The following is a 16,327-nucleotide window of genomic DNA, read 5'->3' as shown; positions in this document are numbered from 1 at the left end:
TACTGTCTTACCTTTGAACCCAAGGATGTCTCTTATGGCTCCAGTTTGCTGACTACTGTGAAGGGAAGTATGGTTTGGAATCACACTATAGAGTCATGGGCTCTAAAGTATGTGTTGTTGCTAATGATTGGTGTTGGTATGTGCAGGAATTTTCCACTCATGGAATTCTACTCATTTTGATCTCTCTACCATTCAGCTTGTATTGCTCATTAATGTCCACTCCATTTCTTCGTTTAGACAGCACAGGACTCCATCCAGCAGACTTCCTTCACTGTGATCTTGCTTCAACTCCGTTTATTACATTCGTCATGACACAAACTTTTACCAGCTCCATTTCTGGCTGCTTGAGATCCAAACTACTCTATTGCCCTTTGGAGCTATTCCTCCCCTTGCACCTTTATCTTTGACCAAGCCTCAGTGCCACCTTTTGTTCCAGTAAGGACATCCTCTTCACTACCCCACAGAGAGGGCACGCTCAAACATTCCCATCTCTTGGTGTTTGTTTTCTCTTACTCTGGAATATCTCATCACCCTTCATTTACTGAAATCCTACCCTCCCTCAGAATACTAGTTCAGATTTCCGTTTCCTCCCCTTTCTGTCTCTCTCTTTCTTCTCTCCTGCCTTCCCTCCATAAACTTGGAGGCCTACTATAATGCTAGGTGTTGTTCTGGGTCCCACAAGTACATTAGTCAACTGAACAGACAAATTTATTCTTCTTTTTAAATTTTTTTTTTTTTGAGACAGAGTCACTCCCTGCCGCCCAGACTGGAGTGTGATGGTGCAATCTCAGCTCACTGCAACCTCTGCCTCCTGGGTTCAGGCGATTCTCCTGCCTTATCCTCCCAAGTAGCTAGGATTACAGGTGTGCGCCACCATGCCTGGCTAATTTTTTGTATCTTTAGTAGAGATGGGGTTTCACCATGTTCGCCAGGCTAGTCTCGAACTGCTGACCTCGTGATCTGCCTGCCTCAGCCTCACAAAGTGCTGGGATTACAAGTGTGAGCCACCGCACCTGACCAAATTTCTTATTTTCAAGAAGTTTAGACTACCTCCAGAAGCCTGACTTTAGTAACGGGATTCCCCACCGATCTTCCTGAGTTTTCAGCACTTTCATTGTAGTATTTATTCTTAATTTCATGTCCTTATAGTATACAATAACATAATTTCTATACTATATAATTATATATCTTGTGCAATTATGTAATATGAATTGTTATGTAAAATTTTGAAATGTATCGTATATTTGGATCATGTCTTCCCAATTAGATTGTACGTTCTTGAGAACAGGGCTCTTTATACTTCTGAATATTTCAGAAATCCTCACTTTATCCATTAGGGCCCCTTTGCAAGGGACCAGAACTCCAAGACAAAGTGGTTTCTTTTGTTTGTTTGTTTCTTTTTTATATATTTTTTATTTTATTTATTTGATTTTTTTGAGATAAGGTCTCGCTGTGTTGACCAGGCTGGTCTCAGACTTCTGGCTTCAAGCAGTCCTCCCATCTGGGCCTCCCGAAGTGCTAGGATTACCAGTGTGAGCCACTGTGCCTGGCCTAAGGCAAAGTGTTTTAAGCGAAAATTGAATGAATTGACTTGTGTGACTGAAAGGCCTAGGGATAGGGCTGGCTTCTCGTTGTGACTTCATTCAGATACTCATGTTTCCTTCTCCCCATCTCTCAGCTCTGCTTCTTTGGGCCAACTCCATTCTCAAACAGGCTTTCCATTCACGGTAGCAAGATGGCAGTGGCAGCGTCACACTCTCTTTGTCCTCAGGTCTTCCATCTCCCAGCCAAGGCCTGGGTTTGAGAAAGCACACTATCTTTGGCGAGGCAGGTGCACGCCACCATGCCTGGCTAATTTTTTGTATCTTTAGTAGAGATGGGGTTTCACCTATCTTTGGAGAGGGCAGGGGTGGAATCAGTTTTGCCAAAAGTATGTGGGGAAAACATGGATACAAGGAATGAAAAACAATTATTTCAGAAACGTAATAGCTATTTGTTGGTTGGCTGTGCCTGCCTTATTTATTTTTTTAAGACAGGGTTTTGCTCTGTCACCCAGGCTGGAGTATAGTGGCATAATCACGGCTCACTGTAGCCTTGACCTCCTGGGCTCAGCGATCCTCCCACCTCAGCCTCCTAAGTAGCTGAGACTAAAGCACACACCACCACTCCCAGCTAACTTTAAAACATTTTTTGTAGAGATGGGATTTTGCCATGTTGCCCAGGCTGGTCTCGAACCCCTGAGCTCTAGTGATTGGCCCACCTCGGCCTCCCAAAGTCCTGGGATTACAGGCATGAGCCACTGTGCCTCGCCTGGTTTGTTCCTTAATAAAGTAATGTGGAAAAAGTCACACTCTTTGAGGAAGAATATTTGCTGTTTCCTAGTTTACTGAAAGTATCTTGATGGCCTTTTCTTGGAAACTGACTACTCATAGATAAGTAATGTCAGTCACTGAAGATGTGTTATAGCACATATAACAAATTGAGGGCAGTGCTGTGTCTCTCTGCTCTGTGTGCATACTCATTTGTTTATATTATTATTTAACCTTGTTTGTTACTGTTTTTTCTTCTTTCTTCCCCACTGCCCTGCTAACTTTGAGGAAATACTTTTTGTCTGCATTCTCAGAGCACCTGGAAGGCACTCAAATAAATGTTTGCAATAAGAGTAAGTAAAAGTAAGAAAGGACATTGGGAACTCAGCGACTTGGATTTCAGTCTTGATCTACAACTAAATAGCTGTGTGGTCTTGGTCAATCCCCTTTGCTGCTCTGAGCTTTGGTTCTTACATCTGTCCAGCAAGGAGTTTTGAGTCCTCCCTTTACTAAGTTCATAGAAAGGCAAATTAGCAGAGTAGAGAGCAAGACTTGGCAGGGCATTCTGGTATTTTGTTTCCTGAGGAACAGTTTTGAGAGGGGCTGATTACTGTTGTGATAAGAAGTCTTCGTAAGAGATATGGAAGGTAGAGCCTGAAAGCCTCAATTGTATTCTTATGTAACATTCTCTGGAAAGGTACTAGTATTTAATATTCCTGAGATGGCTGAGGTGATATCATGCGTTTTTGAAAGGGCTGAAAACGATGAGGCAGATTGGGTGGAAAAAGGCTGACAGTCAGACCAGGTTCCCAATGGGGAGCATGGGCTGATCTTCTGCTCTGTGTGCTGGCAACAGAGCCTGAGGGAGATGCAGCTCCTGCCCCCTGGGTGCTGGCACATCAAGGAGAAAGGAAGGACATGTATGTTTGACTTTCCTGAAAGATTACATCTGTCTCCTGGCCTGCCCTTCCTCCCCTATTTTCTCCTTGGAAATGTGGTGTTCATGACTTAATCAGAGAAAATTCCTCAAGAAGAAGATGAATTTTGAAAGGAGGAAAGAAAGGGATCTCTGAATTGAAAGCAATAGGCTGAACACCCTCACTCCCTCACCCCCTGTACTCTGCTGGCTGGTGAATTCCCTGGATGTTCTCTGAAGTGAGGGCAGTCTTCAGAGGACTGTGTCATCTGCCTTGGCAGGTGTTGTAATTTAGAGTCTACATGATTGTCAGCGTGGTGGGGCCCTGCCTGTGTTTGTTAAATGATCAGTATCCTATTAGGGCTAGTTTTTCTTCCAGTTGCATGCTTATCGAGATCCTTCAGTATCTTTCTAAAAAGGAAATATGCCTCTTTCTAAATACTAGGAGGAGAGTAGTTAGTATCTTAGCTGCAGCCAAGCATGGACAAGGAGGCAGCATGTCCCAGGGGAAGCTTTGTGGGTGTGTCTGGTGATCCTGGATTTGAATTCACATATAAAAACACTCCCTGGCAGGTCTTTATCTGACATCCTTTGGAATTGGTGATCTGCCAGTGGAGTACAATGTCATGGCCAAGCCTACTGCCCAGAGGGGCAGCTTCCAAGATTTGCTTTAGGAATAGTCAATGCAGAATTTATTTAATTCATACACACCGGGAAATGGAAACCAAGAATCCATTCCTCCTTTTGGTTCCTGTTTGTTGGGTTATTTTCCCCTTCCCTGGCAGATGGTGCTCAACATAATATGCTATGTGGTGGGGTTCAATTTTTTTATCTGTCTTTTTCCAGTGAGATATAATTCACATACTGTAAAATTCACTCTTTTAAAGTGTACAATTCAATTTTTTAAACATATTCACAAGGTTGAGCAACAGTCATCACTATCTTAATTCAGAACAGTGAGGTTGAAATTTGTCTTGGATCTTTGCATGAAATATCAACCAGAGGTCAACTCTGATTCTCAGGAACCTCAGGTTCCTCTTGCAAGGGAAGCTACAATTTTTATTCAAGTGTCATTTTTAAAAATCATAATAAGAAAAAATGTTAGAGGACATTGGATTTTTCTTAGCCCTGTTATGTGATTTCTTTCTGCTATTGATGATTTTTAAATCTTAGATCTTCAGGTTGGGGCTTATTACCTCAGCTTTGTTACAATAAAGAATATTTAAAGCAGAAACAATAAGACTTTTTTTTTATTATTATACTTTAAGTTCTAGGGTACATGTGCATAACGTGCAGGTTTGTTACATATGTATATGTGTGCCATGTTGGTGTGCTGCACCCATCAACTTGTCAGCACCCATCAATTCATCATTTGTATCATGTATAACTCCCCAATGCAATCCCTCCCCCCTCCCCGCCCCCATGATAGGCCCCAGTGTGTGATGTTCCCCTTCCTGAGTCCAAGTGATCTCATTGTTCAGTTCCCACCTATGAGTGAGAACATGCGGTATTTGGTTTTCTCTTCTTGTGATAGTTTGCTAAGAATGATGGTTTCCAGCTGCATCCATGTCCCTACAAAGGACGCAAACTCATCCTTTTTTATGGCTGCATAGTATTCCATGGTGTATATGTGCCACATTTTCTTAATCCAGTCTGTCACAGATGGACATTTGGGTTGATTCCAAGTCTTTGCTATTGTGAATAGTGCCGCAATAAACATACGTGTGCGTGTGTCTTTGTAGTAGAATAATTTATAATCCTTTGGGTATATACCCAGTAATGGGATGGCTGGGTCATATGGTACATCTAGTTCTAGATCCTTGAGGAATTGCCATACTGTTTTCCATAATGGTTGAACTAGTTTACAATCCCACCAACAGTGTAAAAGTGTTCCTATTTCTCCACATCCTCTCCAACAACTGTTGTTTCCTGATTTTTTAATGATTGCCATTCTAACTGGTGTGAGATGGTATCTCATTGTGGTTTTGATTTGCATTTCTCTGATGGCGAGTGATGATGAGCATTTTTTCATGTGTCTGTTGGCTGTATGAATGTCTTCTTTTGAGAAATGTCTGTTCATATCCTTTGCCCACTTTTTGATGGGGTTGTTTGTTTTTTTCTTGTATATTTGTTTAAGTTCTTTGTAGATTCTGGATATTAGCCCTTTGTCAGATGAGTAGATTGCAAAAATTTTCTCCCATTCTGTAGGTTGCCTGTTCACTCTGATGGTAGTTTCTTTTGCTGTGCAGAAGCTCTTTAGTTTAATGAGATCCCATTTGTCAATTTTTGCTATTGCTGCTGTTGCTTTTGGTGTTTTAGACATGAAGTCCTTGCCCATGCCTATGTCCTGAATGGTACTACCTAGGTTTTCTTCTAGGGTTTTTATGGTATTAGGTCTAACATTTAAGTCTCTAATCCATCTTGAATTAATCTTCGTATAAGGAGTAAGGAAAGGATCCAGTTTCAGCTTTCTACTTATGGCTAGCCAATTTTCCCAGCACCATTTATTAAATAGGGAATCCTTTCCCCATTTCTTGTTTCTCTCAGGTTTGTCAAAGATCAGATGGCTGTAGATGTGTGGTATTATTTCTGAGGACTCTGTTCTGTTCCATTGGTCTATATCTCTGTTTTGGTACCAGTGCCATGCTGTTTTGGTTACTGTAGCCCTATAGTATAGTTTGAAGTCAGGTAGCGTGACGCCTCCAGCTTTGTCCTTTTGACTTAGGATTGTCTTGGCAATGCGGGCTCTTTTTTGGTTCCATATGAACTTTAAAGCCGTTTTTTCCAATTCTGTGAAGAAACTCATTGGTAGCTTGATGGGGATGGCATTGAATCTAGAAATAACCTTGGGCAATATGGCCATTTTCACGATATTGATTCTTCCTATCCATGAGCATGGTATGTTCTTCCATTTGTTAGTGTCCTCTTTGATTTCACTGAGCAGTTGTTTGTAGTTCTCCTTGAAGAGGTCCTTTACATCCCTTGTAAGTTGGATTCCTAGGTATTTTATTCTCTTTGAAGCAATTGTGAATGGAAGTTCATTCCTGATTTGGCTCTCTGCTTGTCTGTTACTGGTGTATAAGAATGCTTGTGATTTTTGCACATTAATTTTGTCTCCTGAGACTTTGCTGAAGTTGCTTATCAGCTTAAGGAGATTTTGGGCTGAGACGATGGGGTTTTCTAAATATACAATCATGTCATCTGCAAACAGGGACACTTTGACTTCTTCTTTTCCTAACTGGATACCCTTGATTTCTTTCTCTTGCCTGATTGCCCTAGCCAGAACTTCCAAGACTATGTTGAATAGGAGTGGTGAGAGAGGGCATCCCTGTCTTGTATCAGTTTTCAAAGGGAATTTTTCCAGTTTTTGCCCATTCAGTATGATATTAGCTGTGGGTTTGTCATAAATAGCTCTTATTATTTTGAGGTACGTTCCATCAATACCGAATTTATTGAGCGTTTTTAGCATGAAGGGCTGTTGAATTTTGTCAAAAGCCTTTTCTGCATCTGTTGAGATGATCATGTGGTTCTTGACTTTGGTTCTGTTTATATGCTGGATTACGTTTATTGATTTGCGAATGTTGAACCAGCCTTGCATCCCAGGGATGAAGCCCACTTGATCATGGTGGATAAGCTTTTTGATGTGCTGCTGAATCCGGTTTGCCAGTATTTTATTGAGGATTTTTGCATCGATGTTCATCAGGGATATTGGTCTAAAATTCTCTTTTTTTGTTGTGTCTCTGCCAGGCTTTGGTATCAGGATGATGTTGGCCTCATAAAATGAGTTAGGGAGGATTCCCTCTTTTTCTATTGTTTGGAATAGTTTCAGAAGGAATGGTAGCAGCTCCTCCTTGTACCTCTGGTAGAATTCAGCTGTGAATCCATCTGGTCCTGGACTTTTTTTGGTGGGTAGGCTATTAATTGTTGCCTCAATTTCAGAGCCTGCTATTGGTCTATTCAGGGATTCAACTTCTTCCTGGTTTAGTCTTGGGAGAGTGTAAGTGTCCAGGAAATTATCCATTTCTTCTAGATTTTCTAGTTGATTTGCGTAGAGGTGTTTATAGTATTCTCTGATGGTAGTTTGTATTTCTGTGGGGTCGGTGGTGATATCCCCTTTATCATTTTTTATTGCATCTATTTGATTCCTCTCTCTTTTCTTCTTTATTAGTCTTGCTAGCGGTCTGTCAATTTTGTTGATCTTTTCAAAAAACCAACTCCTGGATTCATTGATTTTTTGGAGGGTTTTTTGTGTCTCAATCTCCTTCAGTTCTGCTCTGATCTTAGTTATTTCCTGCCTTCTGCTAGCTTTTGAATGTGTTTGCTCTTGCCTCTCTAGTTCTTTTAATTGTGATGTTAGAGTGTCAATTTTAGATCTTTCCAGCTTTCTCTTGTGGGCATTTAGTGCTATAAATTTCCCTCTACACACTGCTTTAAATGTGTCCCAGAGATTCTGGTATGTTGTATCTTTGTTCTCATCAGTTTCAAAGAACATCTTTATTTCTGCCTTCATTTCATTATGTACCCAGTAGTCATTCAGGAGCAGGTTGTTCAGTTTCCATGTAGTTGAGCGGTTTTGATTGAGTTTCTTAGTCCTGAGTTCTAGTTTGATTGCACTGTGGTCTGAGAGACAGTTTGTTATAATTTCTGTTCTTTTACATTTGCTGAGGAGTGCTTTACTTCCAATTATGTGGTCAATTTTGGAATAAGTGCGATGTGGTGCTGAGAAGAATGTATATTCTGTTGATTTGGGGTGGAGAGTTCTATAGATGTCTATTAGGTCCGCTTGGTGCAGAGATGAGTTCAATTCCTGGATATCCTTGTTAACTTTCTGTCTCGTTGATCTGTCTAATGTTGACAGTGGAGTGTTGAAGTCTCCAATTATTATTGTATGGGAGTCTAAGTCTCTTTGTAAGTCTCTAAGGACTTGCTTTATGAATCTGGGTGCTCCTGTATTGGGTGCATATATATTTAGGATAGTTAGCTCTTCCTGTTGAATCGATCCCTTTACCATTATGTAATGGCCTTCTTTGTCTCTTTTGATCTTTGATGGTTTAAAGTCTGTTTTTTCAGAGACTAGGATTGCAACCCCTGCTTTTTTGTGTTCTCCATTTGCTTGGTAGATCTTCCTCCATCCCTTTATTTTGAGCCTATGTATGTCTCTGCATGTGAGATGGGTCTCCTGAATACAGCAGACTGATGGGTCTTGACTCTTTATCCAGTTTGCCAGTCTGTGTCTTTTAACTGGAGCATTTAGTCCATTTACATTTAAGGTTAATATTGTTATGTGTGAACTTGATCCTGCCATTATGATATTAACTGGTTATTTTGTTCGTTAGTTGATGCATTTTCTTCCTAGCCTCGATGGTCTTTACATTTTGGCATGTTTTTGCAATGGCTGGTACCGGTTGTTCCTTTCCATGTTTAGGACTTCCTTCAGGGTCTCTTGTAAGGCAGGCCTGGTGGTGACAAAATCTCTAAGCATTTGCTTATCTGTAAAGGATTTTATTTCTCCTTCACTTATGAAACTTAGTTTGGCTGGATATGAAATTCTGGGTTGAAAATTCTTTTCTTTAAGAACGTTGAATATTGGCCCCCATTCTCTTCTGGCTTGTAGAGTTTCTGCCGAGAGATCTGCTGTTAGTCTGATGGGCTTCCCTTTGTGGGTAACCCGACCTTTCTCTCTGGCTGCCCTTAAGATTTTTTCCTTCATTTCAACTTTGGTGAATCTGGCAATTATGTGTCTTGGAGTTGCTCTTCTGGAGGAGTATCTTTGTGGCGTTCTCTGTATTTCCTGAATTTGAATGTTGGCCTGCCCTACTAGGTTGGGGAAGTTCTCCTGGATGATATCCTGAAGAGTGTTTTCCAACTTGGATCCATTTTCCCCCTCACTTTCAGGCACCCCAATCAGACATAGATTTGGTCTTTTTACATAATCCCATACTTCTTGTAGGCTTTGTTCATTTCTTTTCCTTCTTTTTTCTTTTGGTTTCTCTTCTCACTTCATTTCATTCATTTGATCCTCAATCGCTGATACTCTTTCTTCCAGTTGATCGAGTCGGTTACTGAAGCTTGTGTATTTGTCACGTATTTCTCGTGTCATGGTTTTCATCTCTGTCATTTCGTTTATGACCTTCTCTGCATTAATTAGTCCAGCTGTCAATTCTTCCACTCTTTTTTCAAGATTTTTAGTTTCTTTGCACTGGGTACGCAATTCCTCCTTTAGCTCTGAGAAGTTTGATGGACTGAAGCCTTCTTCTCTCATCTCGTCAAAGTCATTCTCTGACCAGCTTCGATCCGTTGCTGGCGATGGGCTGCGCTCCTTTGCAGGGGGAGATGCGCTCTTATTTTTTGAATTTCCAGCTTTTCTGCCCTGCTTTTTCCCCATCTTTGTGGTTTTATCTGTCTCTGGTCTTTGATGATGGTGACGTACTGATGGGGTTTTGGTATAGGTGTCCTTCCTGTTTGATAGTTTTCCTTCTGACAGTCAGGACCCTCAGCTACAGGTCTGTTGGAGATTGCTTGAGGTCCACTGCAGACTCTGTTTGCCTGGGTATCAGCAGCAGAGGTTGCAGAAGATAGAATATTGCTGAACAGCGAGTGTACCTGTCTGATTCTTACTTTGGAAGCTTCCTCTCAGGGGTGTACTCCACCCTGTGAGGTGTGGGGTGTCAGACTGCCCCTAGTGGGGGATGTCTCCCAGTTAGGCTACTCAGGGGTCAGTGACCCACTTGAGCAGGCAGTCTGTCCGTTCTCAGATCTCAACCTCCGTGTTCGGAGATCCACTGCTCTCTTCAAAGCTGTCAGACAGAGTCGTTCGCGTCTGCTCAGGCCTCTGCTGCTTCCCGGGTTGTTTTTTTAGCTGAGCCCTGCCCCCAGAGGTGGAGTCTATAGAGACAGGCAGGTTTCCTTGAGCTGCTGTGAGCTCCACCCAGTTCGAGCTTCCCAGCGGCTTTGTTTACCTACTTAAGCCTCAGCAATGGCGGGCGCCCCTCCCCCAGCCTCGCTGCTGCCTTGCGGTTAGATCGCCGCAGACTGCTGTGTTAACAATGAGGGAGGCTCCGTGGGCATGGGACCCTCCCGGCCAGGTGAGGGATATATTCTTCTGGTGTGCCCGTTTGCTTAAAGCCGGGTATTGGGGTGGGAGTTACCCGATTTTCCAGGTGTTGTGTGTCTCAGTTCCCCTGGCTAGGAAAAGGGATTCCCTTCCCCCTTGCGCTCCCCAGGTGAGGCGATGCCTCGGCCTGCTTCAGCTCTCCCTGGTCAGGCTGCAGCAGCTGACCAGCACCGATTGTCCGGCACTCCCTAGTGAGATGACCCCAGTACCTCAGTTGAAAATGCAGAAATCACCGGTCTTCTGTGTCGCTCGTGCTGGGAGTTGGAGACTGGAGCTGTTCCTATTTGGCCATCTTGCTCCGCCCACCCAATAAGACTTTTTGTGTTCTCTTGTCCTTTCTCTTATTTGTCAAGCCTCTTTAGACAGGGCTTAGACCTGTCTTTTTCTCCTTTGTCACCATCACCTCACACAGTGCCTCCATACAGAAGAGGCTCAGTAAGATTTGCTGAATAAATGGACTCTATTGGGTGCTCAGGGGAGGCTGTTTGGGGGTGTATATCACTCCAGGTGGCTCATGGCGACCTTAGTACTTTGGCCTTGTGAATAGCCAGGGAATTCTTTTGTACCCCTAAGATGTAGCTGCTTCTAGAAAGTGAGAGCTTGACTTCTTCCCATGTATTTCTAGGGAAGGAACTGGCAAGGACCCCACCATCTCCATAGCTCCCAAGAACTCTCATCCAACTGTAAACCAGTAAAGCCTTCTTGAGTTGGTATCGTGAAGCATAGTGTACGTGGTATGAGTTGTGTGAGTCTTTGAATGTGCACACATGATGTGCACATGCATGATCGCCTAAGCACACGAGGGAACTGTGAGGAGTTCCTCTGTGTTTTTATAATTGCCCCTTTCTTCTTTCTGCCCTTTGTTTGTTAATAGGCCAGGGTTCAGAGGGGCCTCCAGTCTGGGCACATGGCCCAGGAGTGCTGGTATTCAGTGGCCCGTTGTTTCCTGCCCCTTGTGTGCATGGACGGGGACTGGGGCCAGCATAGCTGCCTTCTTGGGGGCCATTGTTTGTCTTTGTAGGAGCAGCAGCAGCAGCAGCGCCTAAAGCAGCACATTTTGCCCTGGATAGAACAATTGTCCTGTCTTGGAGCTGTACGCCTAAGAGTGAGAGTGGTTAGAATTTCCCTTAATACCTGTGTGGATACTTTGAAGATGTAACAAGGGAGGCATCTTTTTCTTTCTTCTTCCATTCTTCTTTCTTCTTCCTTTCTTCTTTCTTCTTTTTCCTTCTTCCTTCTTCATTCTCTTTCTTATTTCTCCTCCTCCTCTTCCTTCTCCTCCACCTCCTCTTCTTCCTTCCTTCCTCCTCCTCCTCCTTCCTCTTCTTCTTTTTGGCCAGTAGTGAGGGAGGGGAGATGCTCAGTGGTGTCATATCACAAATAAAGTACACTGGCAGGTGGTATCTATTAACAGAGCCTCTATTTTTTTCCTGGATCAGGGGTGGGGATACTGCTTTCTCACAGTCTCTGTCCCCTGGGCTTCCTGGTAGACCTCAGGGTGCACTCACAGGACAAGAAAAGCACTTCCCTCTAAGCTGTCCTGTAGAGTAGATCTAGGAAGTGGGGAAGGGGTCCAGTATGGTTGTGGACAGATTGAAACATAGCTAGCTAATGAGTCAGTGGGCAAGTCTATACTTGTCTTAGGGGCCTGAAGCAACCCTCAGCTGGAAGGTGGAAAGAGCGATGTTCCAGGAGTAAGAGTCATGGTCACTGTGATTTACCCAGAAATACTTTCAGAGGCTCCAAACTGGTGTTCTATTTCTCTTGTTTTTGTTTCTCTGACCTACTATTAACCTCTTTGACAAGTCAGACAAACCTTAATTTAGCTCCAGCTCCACTTGTGTGATCGTTGACCCTTTGGTAAATTACCTGAAGAGTCTTACTTCAGTTTTCTCCTTAGTGTAATCAAGATTATTGTGGATACCTTACATACTACCTGTGAGAATTAAATGAGATGATATATAGAAAGGCCCATAAAATGTATTCAATAAACACATGCTCCCTTCCCTTCAGGGTTCCAGAGGGAGTACCTGTGATGCAGCATATACTGTGCTGCCCTCATTGAGGCACCTGACCAAGTCAGGCTGGATTTCCTTGCTGACTGGATGTGCTTGGGGGTTTCTTATATTAAATCATATATCTCAGAGGCCTCCTATGAAATACTTGTTCCTTGGACAGGCTAAGTCTGGAGTGGCCTACTTCTGGAACTTCATGGGACTTTGCCTCGTCCTCTCTTGCAGAGGGTGGGTGTCATCCAACTAACTGTTTCTTTCTATTCCCCTGGCGAGTGAGATTACTGAGGTAAATTCTTAAGTGCATTACAGGGGACTCAGAGGGACCTGACAGCCTTACTGCCCATCCATATCCCCTGTACATCTGTTACTGATTCAGTACCTGGAAAGCCTTTCCACCCTAAAGAGGCCTTGGTTCTTAATGGATGAGATTTAAGTAATATTAGTAAGCATTGTGAATGCCCTCTCAATGCACAGTCTGCCCACCCAATGGCTATTACTATCAGCTTTTCACTAATATTTGGAAGGGGTACAATGCCTTCAGGAATAGTCTCAACAAGGGCTGTTCCCTTTAAGAGACCCAGAAATCCCTGGCAAAAACCAGATGCCTGACATAACCTCTGCAGATCTTTACCCCCAATACCCTTGTAATCAGATTCCATAAAACACAGAACAAGAGAGCTTTGATGAGTGATGAGGTAGGCAGCTTTTCTGCACAGCCTTCTGTCTGCTTGAAACAATCCTCCGGAGCTCAGTTTCAGTTCAGGTGAGGTTACTGCAGGGCTGGTTGGCATTGGTGGTTGACAGGGAGAGAGATGAGGATGAAGAGGGTGAGAATTGCGCTTACAGATCACCTGAGATCATCTGCAAAGGACATACTGATATTTGTAAAAACAGAAACAAAAATGTAGATGGGGACAGATTATAGAGCCTCAGCTACTTCAAGGCAAAGCTAAATGCACCATTTACCCACCCTCATTGCTTCATGAACATTTCAGCATCATAGTTCTCATCCTGTTTGCATCTGATTTATCTGCAGCTCACATGAAAACTCTAGACCCCCTCTCCCCATAATGATACATTACATAGCATAGACAGAAAGCATTGTTACAACCGTACTACTTGGGAATGAATTTGGGGCACGCATAAGGAAAGGCATAATATAGGTGATCCTTTTCTGTGGGATTGGAATCACTGTCACATCCTAATGCACTTGGAGCTAAGCAGGCTTGCAGAGGAAAAGGATGCAAGAAATGGCTCCGTTCTGACTCAGATGGCAATTGGGACATAACTTCAGCAGGATACACACTGCAGGCCTTCTCTGAGCTGAAAATCAGTCTGGCTTTGGCAGACTGCTTCCTGTGAGTGCCAGGTCTCTTGTCAGTAACAAATGCGGTACTGCATTTGAGGCAGATCTGGTCGCATCTGTAGCTTCCTTTGCAGCAGTTTCAGAGAGAGTATTTGCTAGCTCCATACAAGGACCCTGACCAGCCAGAAATCTGCATGCTAGAGCTTAACTAGAAATATTTCTAGCTATGACACTATAGAGACACTTCAGCATCCCCGAAGATTAAGCAACACAGATATGAGTGATATTTGTTAGTGAAAAAAAATCTCTTTCCAAGTCTTCTTAAAAAAATGATTTTCATCCTGTGATATTGGAAACTGTGAAATCTGATTGACAGTGAATGGTTTGCTTGCCCAGAAGTTCTTGTGCTTGTTTTGTTTTGATTGCTACCATTTGACCTTGGGAAATTTTCTTTCAATATCCATTAAAATATCCTGACCTTCATCCTACTTCATGAAGATGCTAAACAACATTTTGAAATGATGGGGAAAAGTGCAAAAAGTAGGAGCATGGGCTCTAAGGTCAGTCTCTTGGGGTTTGAATCCCAGCTTCACCACTTAAAAGTTTGACTTCTTCAAGACTCAGTTTTCTCATTTTTAATGAGAAAATGGGGATGAGGTAGTACCTGCCTCTTAGGATGGTTGGGATGATAATTCATTTGGGCCCTCTGCCAGAAGACAACCCAGATTGTGGCTCTCTGCCACTAGAAACATAGTAATATAAATGGTAGATAGGAATATTATTATGTTTAATAAGCAGCTTCTCCTAAGTGATTCAGCAGATTCCTGGTTCACAATGTTCTTTAATGGTGTAAAAAGGGTTGGCATTTTTGGAGGTGCCTCACGTTGTATGGACAGTTTAGACTTTAGGCGTTTTCGTTCAGGGCTTTGAATTTCCTAGGGCACGGGGAATAAGTAAATGGAAGGTGGGTGAATATTGGCATGCATGGTGGTTTATTTAGGGCTGTCTTTCTGACTGTCTTCTCTTGTTTTTGTTGTAGAGATCCGTGCTCAGCTCACAGAGCAGATGAAATGCCTGGATCAGCAGTGTGAGCTTCGGGTGCAACTGTTGCAGGACCTCCAGGACTTCTTCCGAAAGAAGGCAGAGATTGAGATGGACTACTCCCGCAACCTGGAGAAGCTGGCGGAACGCTTCCTGGCCAAGACACGCAGCACCAAGGACCAGCAATTCAAGTAGGAGCTCTGTGGCTGTTACTCTCAGACCGTGGAATGGGGTCCAGGGTGGAGCGGGGCAGGGTACACCACTTAGATCCAGTTGGATTCAGGAGCTGCTGGCTTCAGATTGGTTGAAAGCCCTCAAGGACTTCTCGTTTTTCAGATCAGGCTTGTGTGCAATTCAACATTTCATAGAGATGAGAGTAGATGATGAACCATGCTAATAATAATAGCCAACTTGTTTATAGCTCTATTGCCAGGCATGCTACTAAGGGCTTTATGTATATGTTAGCTTGCTTAACCCCAACAACAACTCCATATTATGGTTATTGTTATTATCGCCAATTTATAGATGAGGAAACTGGGGCATAAAAAGGTTAAGGGGCTTAACTTAGGGTCTATCTTAATCTCTCTCTCTCTCTCTCTCTCTCTCTCTCTCTCTCTCACACACACACACACACACACACACACGCATTCACACACCCCTAGTAAATAGTAGAGCTGAAATTCAAACGCAGGCAGTGTGGCTCCAGGGTCTATATTTTTAACCATTTCACCAAACTGTCTTTAGGAGAAATAAATGATGTTGAGGCCATTATATCTAAATCCCTGTCTAGGCAGTTGCTAAGGTCTATTTCTTCTACATTTACTTTATTTTATACAGCTGGCCCCTTCACTTGGTTCCCACTGCCATTGCCCTAGTTTAGATCATCATTTTTTTTTGCCTGAATAATTGCAGTATTTACTATATGTTCTATACCAGAGATTTTCAACCCTGGCTGCACATTAGAATTCCCTGGAGAACTTTAAAAAAAATACAGAAATCTGGGCCCCACTCCAGACCAATTAAATGAGAATCTCTGGGAGTGGGGCCTGGGTAACAGGGTGGTGTAAAAGCTTCCCAGGTGATTCTGATGAACTGCCAGTATTGAAGATCACAGTCTGCAGCAGGGGTGTCCAATCTTTTGGCCTCCCTGGGCCACATTGGAAGAAGAAAAATTGTCCTGGGCCACCCATAAAATACACTAACACAATAGCTGATGAGCTTTGGCCTCCCTGGGCCACACTGGAAGAAGAAGAATTGTCCTGGGCCACCCATAAAATACACTAACACAATAGCTGATGAGCTTTAAAAAAAATTGCGAAAAAAACCTTGCAATATTTTAAGAAAGTTTACAAATTTGTGTTGGGCTGCATTCAAAGCTGTCCTGGCCCCCATGCAGCCCACAGGCCGTGGGTTGGACAAGCTTGGTCTACAGCTTCTCCCCATTCCAATCTGCCTGCTCCATTGTGATCAGAGTTAATCTTCCTGGGACACACTGGTAATCAGAGAGTTTCTTTCTGCAAAACTTTCAGTGTCTCTCCATTGTCTATGTTCTTTTTATTATGATTTTTATTATTTTTAGAGATAAGGTCTTGCTCTGTCACCTAGGCTGAAGAATAATAGTGTGAT

The 16,327-nt window shown here is 43.0% G+C and overlaps 1 protein-coding gene across 7 annotated transcripts in view; it reads left to right on the top strand.

Annotated features, from left to right (window-relative positions):
• The window catches only part of SRGAP2 (SLIT-ROBO Rho GTPase activating protein 2), a 261,388-nt gene that overhangs the window by 92,376 nt on the left and 152,685 nt on the right, over positions 1 to 16,327 (top strand). For all 7 annotated transcript variants that reach the window (XM_030935181.1, XM_010362493.2, XM_030935183.1 and 4 more), the window contains one exon: positions 14,700 to 14,892. In XM_030935181.1, the coding sequence (XP_030791041.1) occupies positions 14,700 to 14,892 (193 nt within the window). The remainder of the gene's footprint in view (positions 1 to 14,699; positions 14,893 to 16,327) is intronic.

The sequence above is a fragment of the Rhinopithecus roxellana genome, chromosome 8 (genome assembly GCF_007565055.1).
Source record: "Rhinopithecus roxellana isolate Shanxi Qingling chromosome 8, ASM756505v1, whole genome shotgun sequence".
Taxonomy (NCBI): Eukaryota; Metazoa; Chordata; class Mammalia; order Primates; family Cercopithecidae; genus Rhinopithecus; species Rhinopithecus roxellana.
This window is presented reverse-complemented; position numbering and strand designations above follow the sequence as displayed.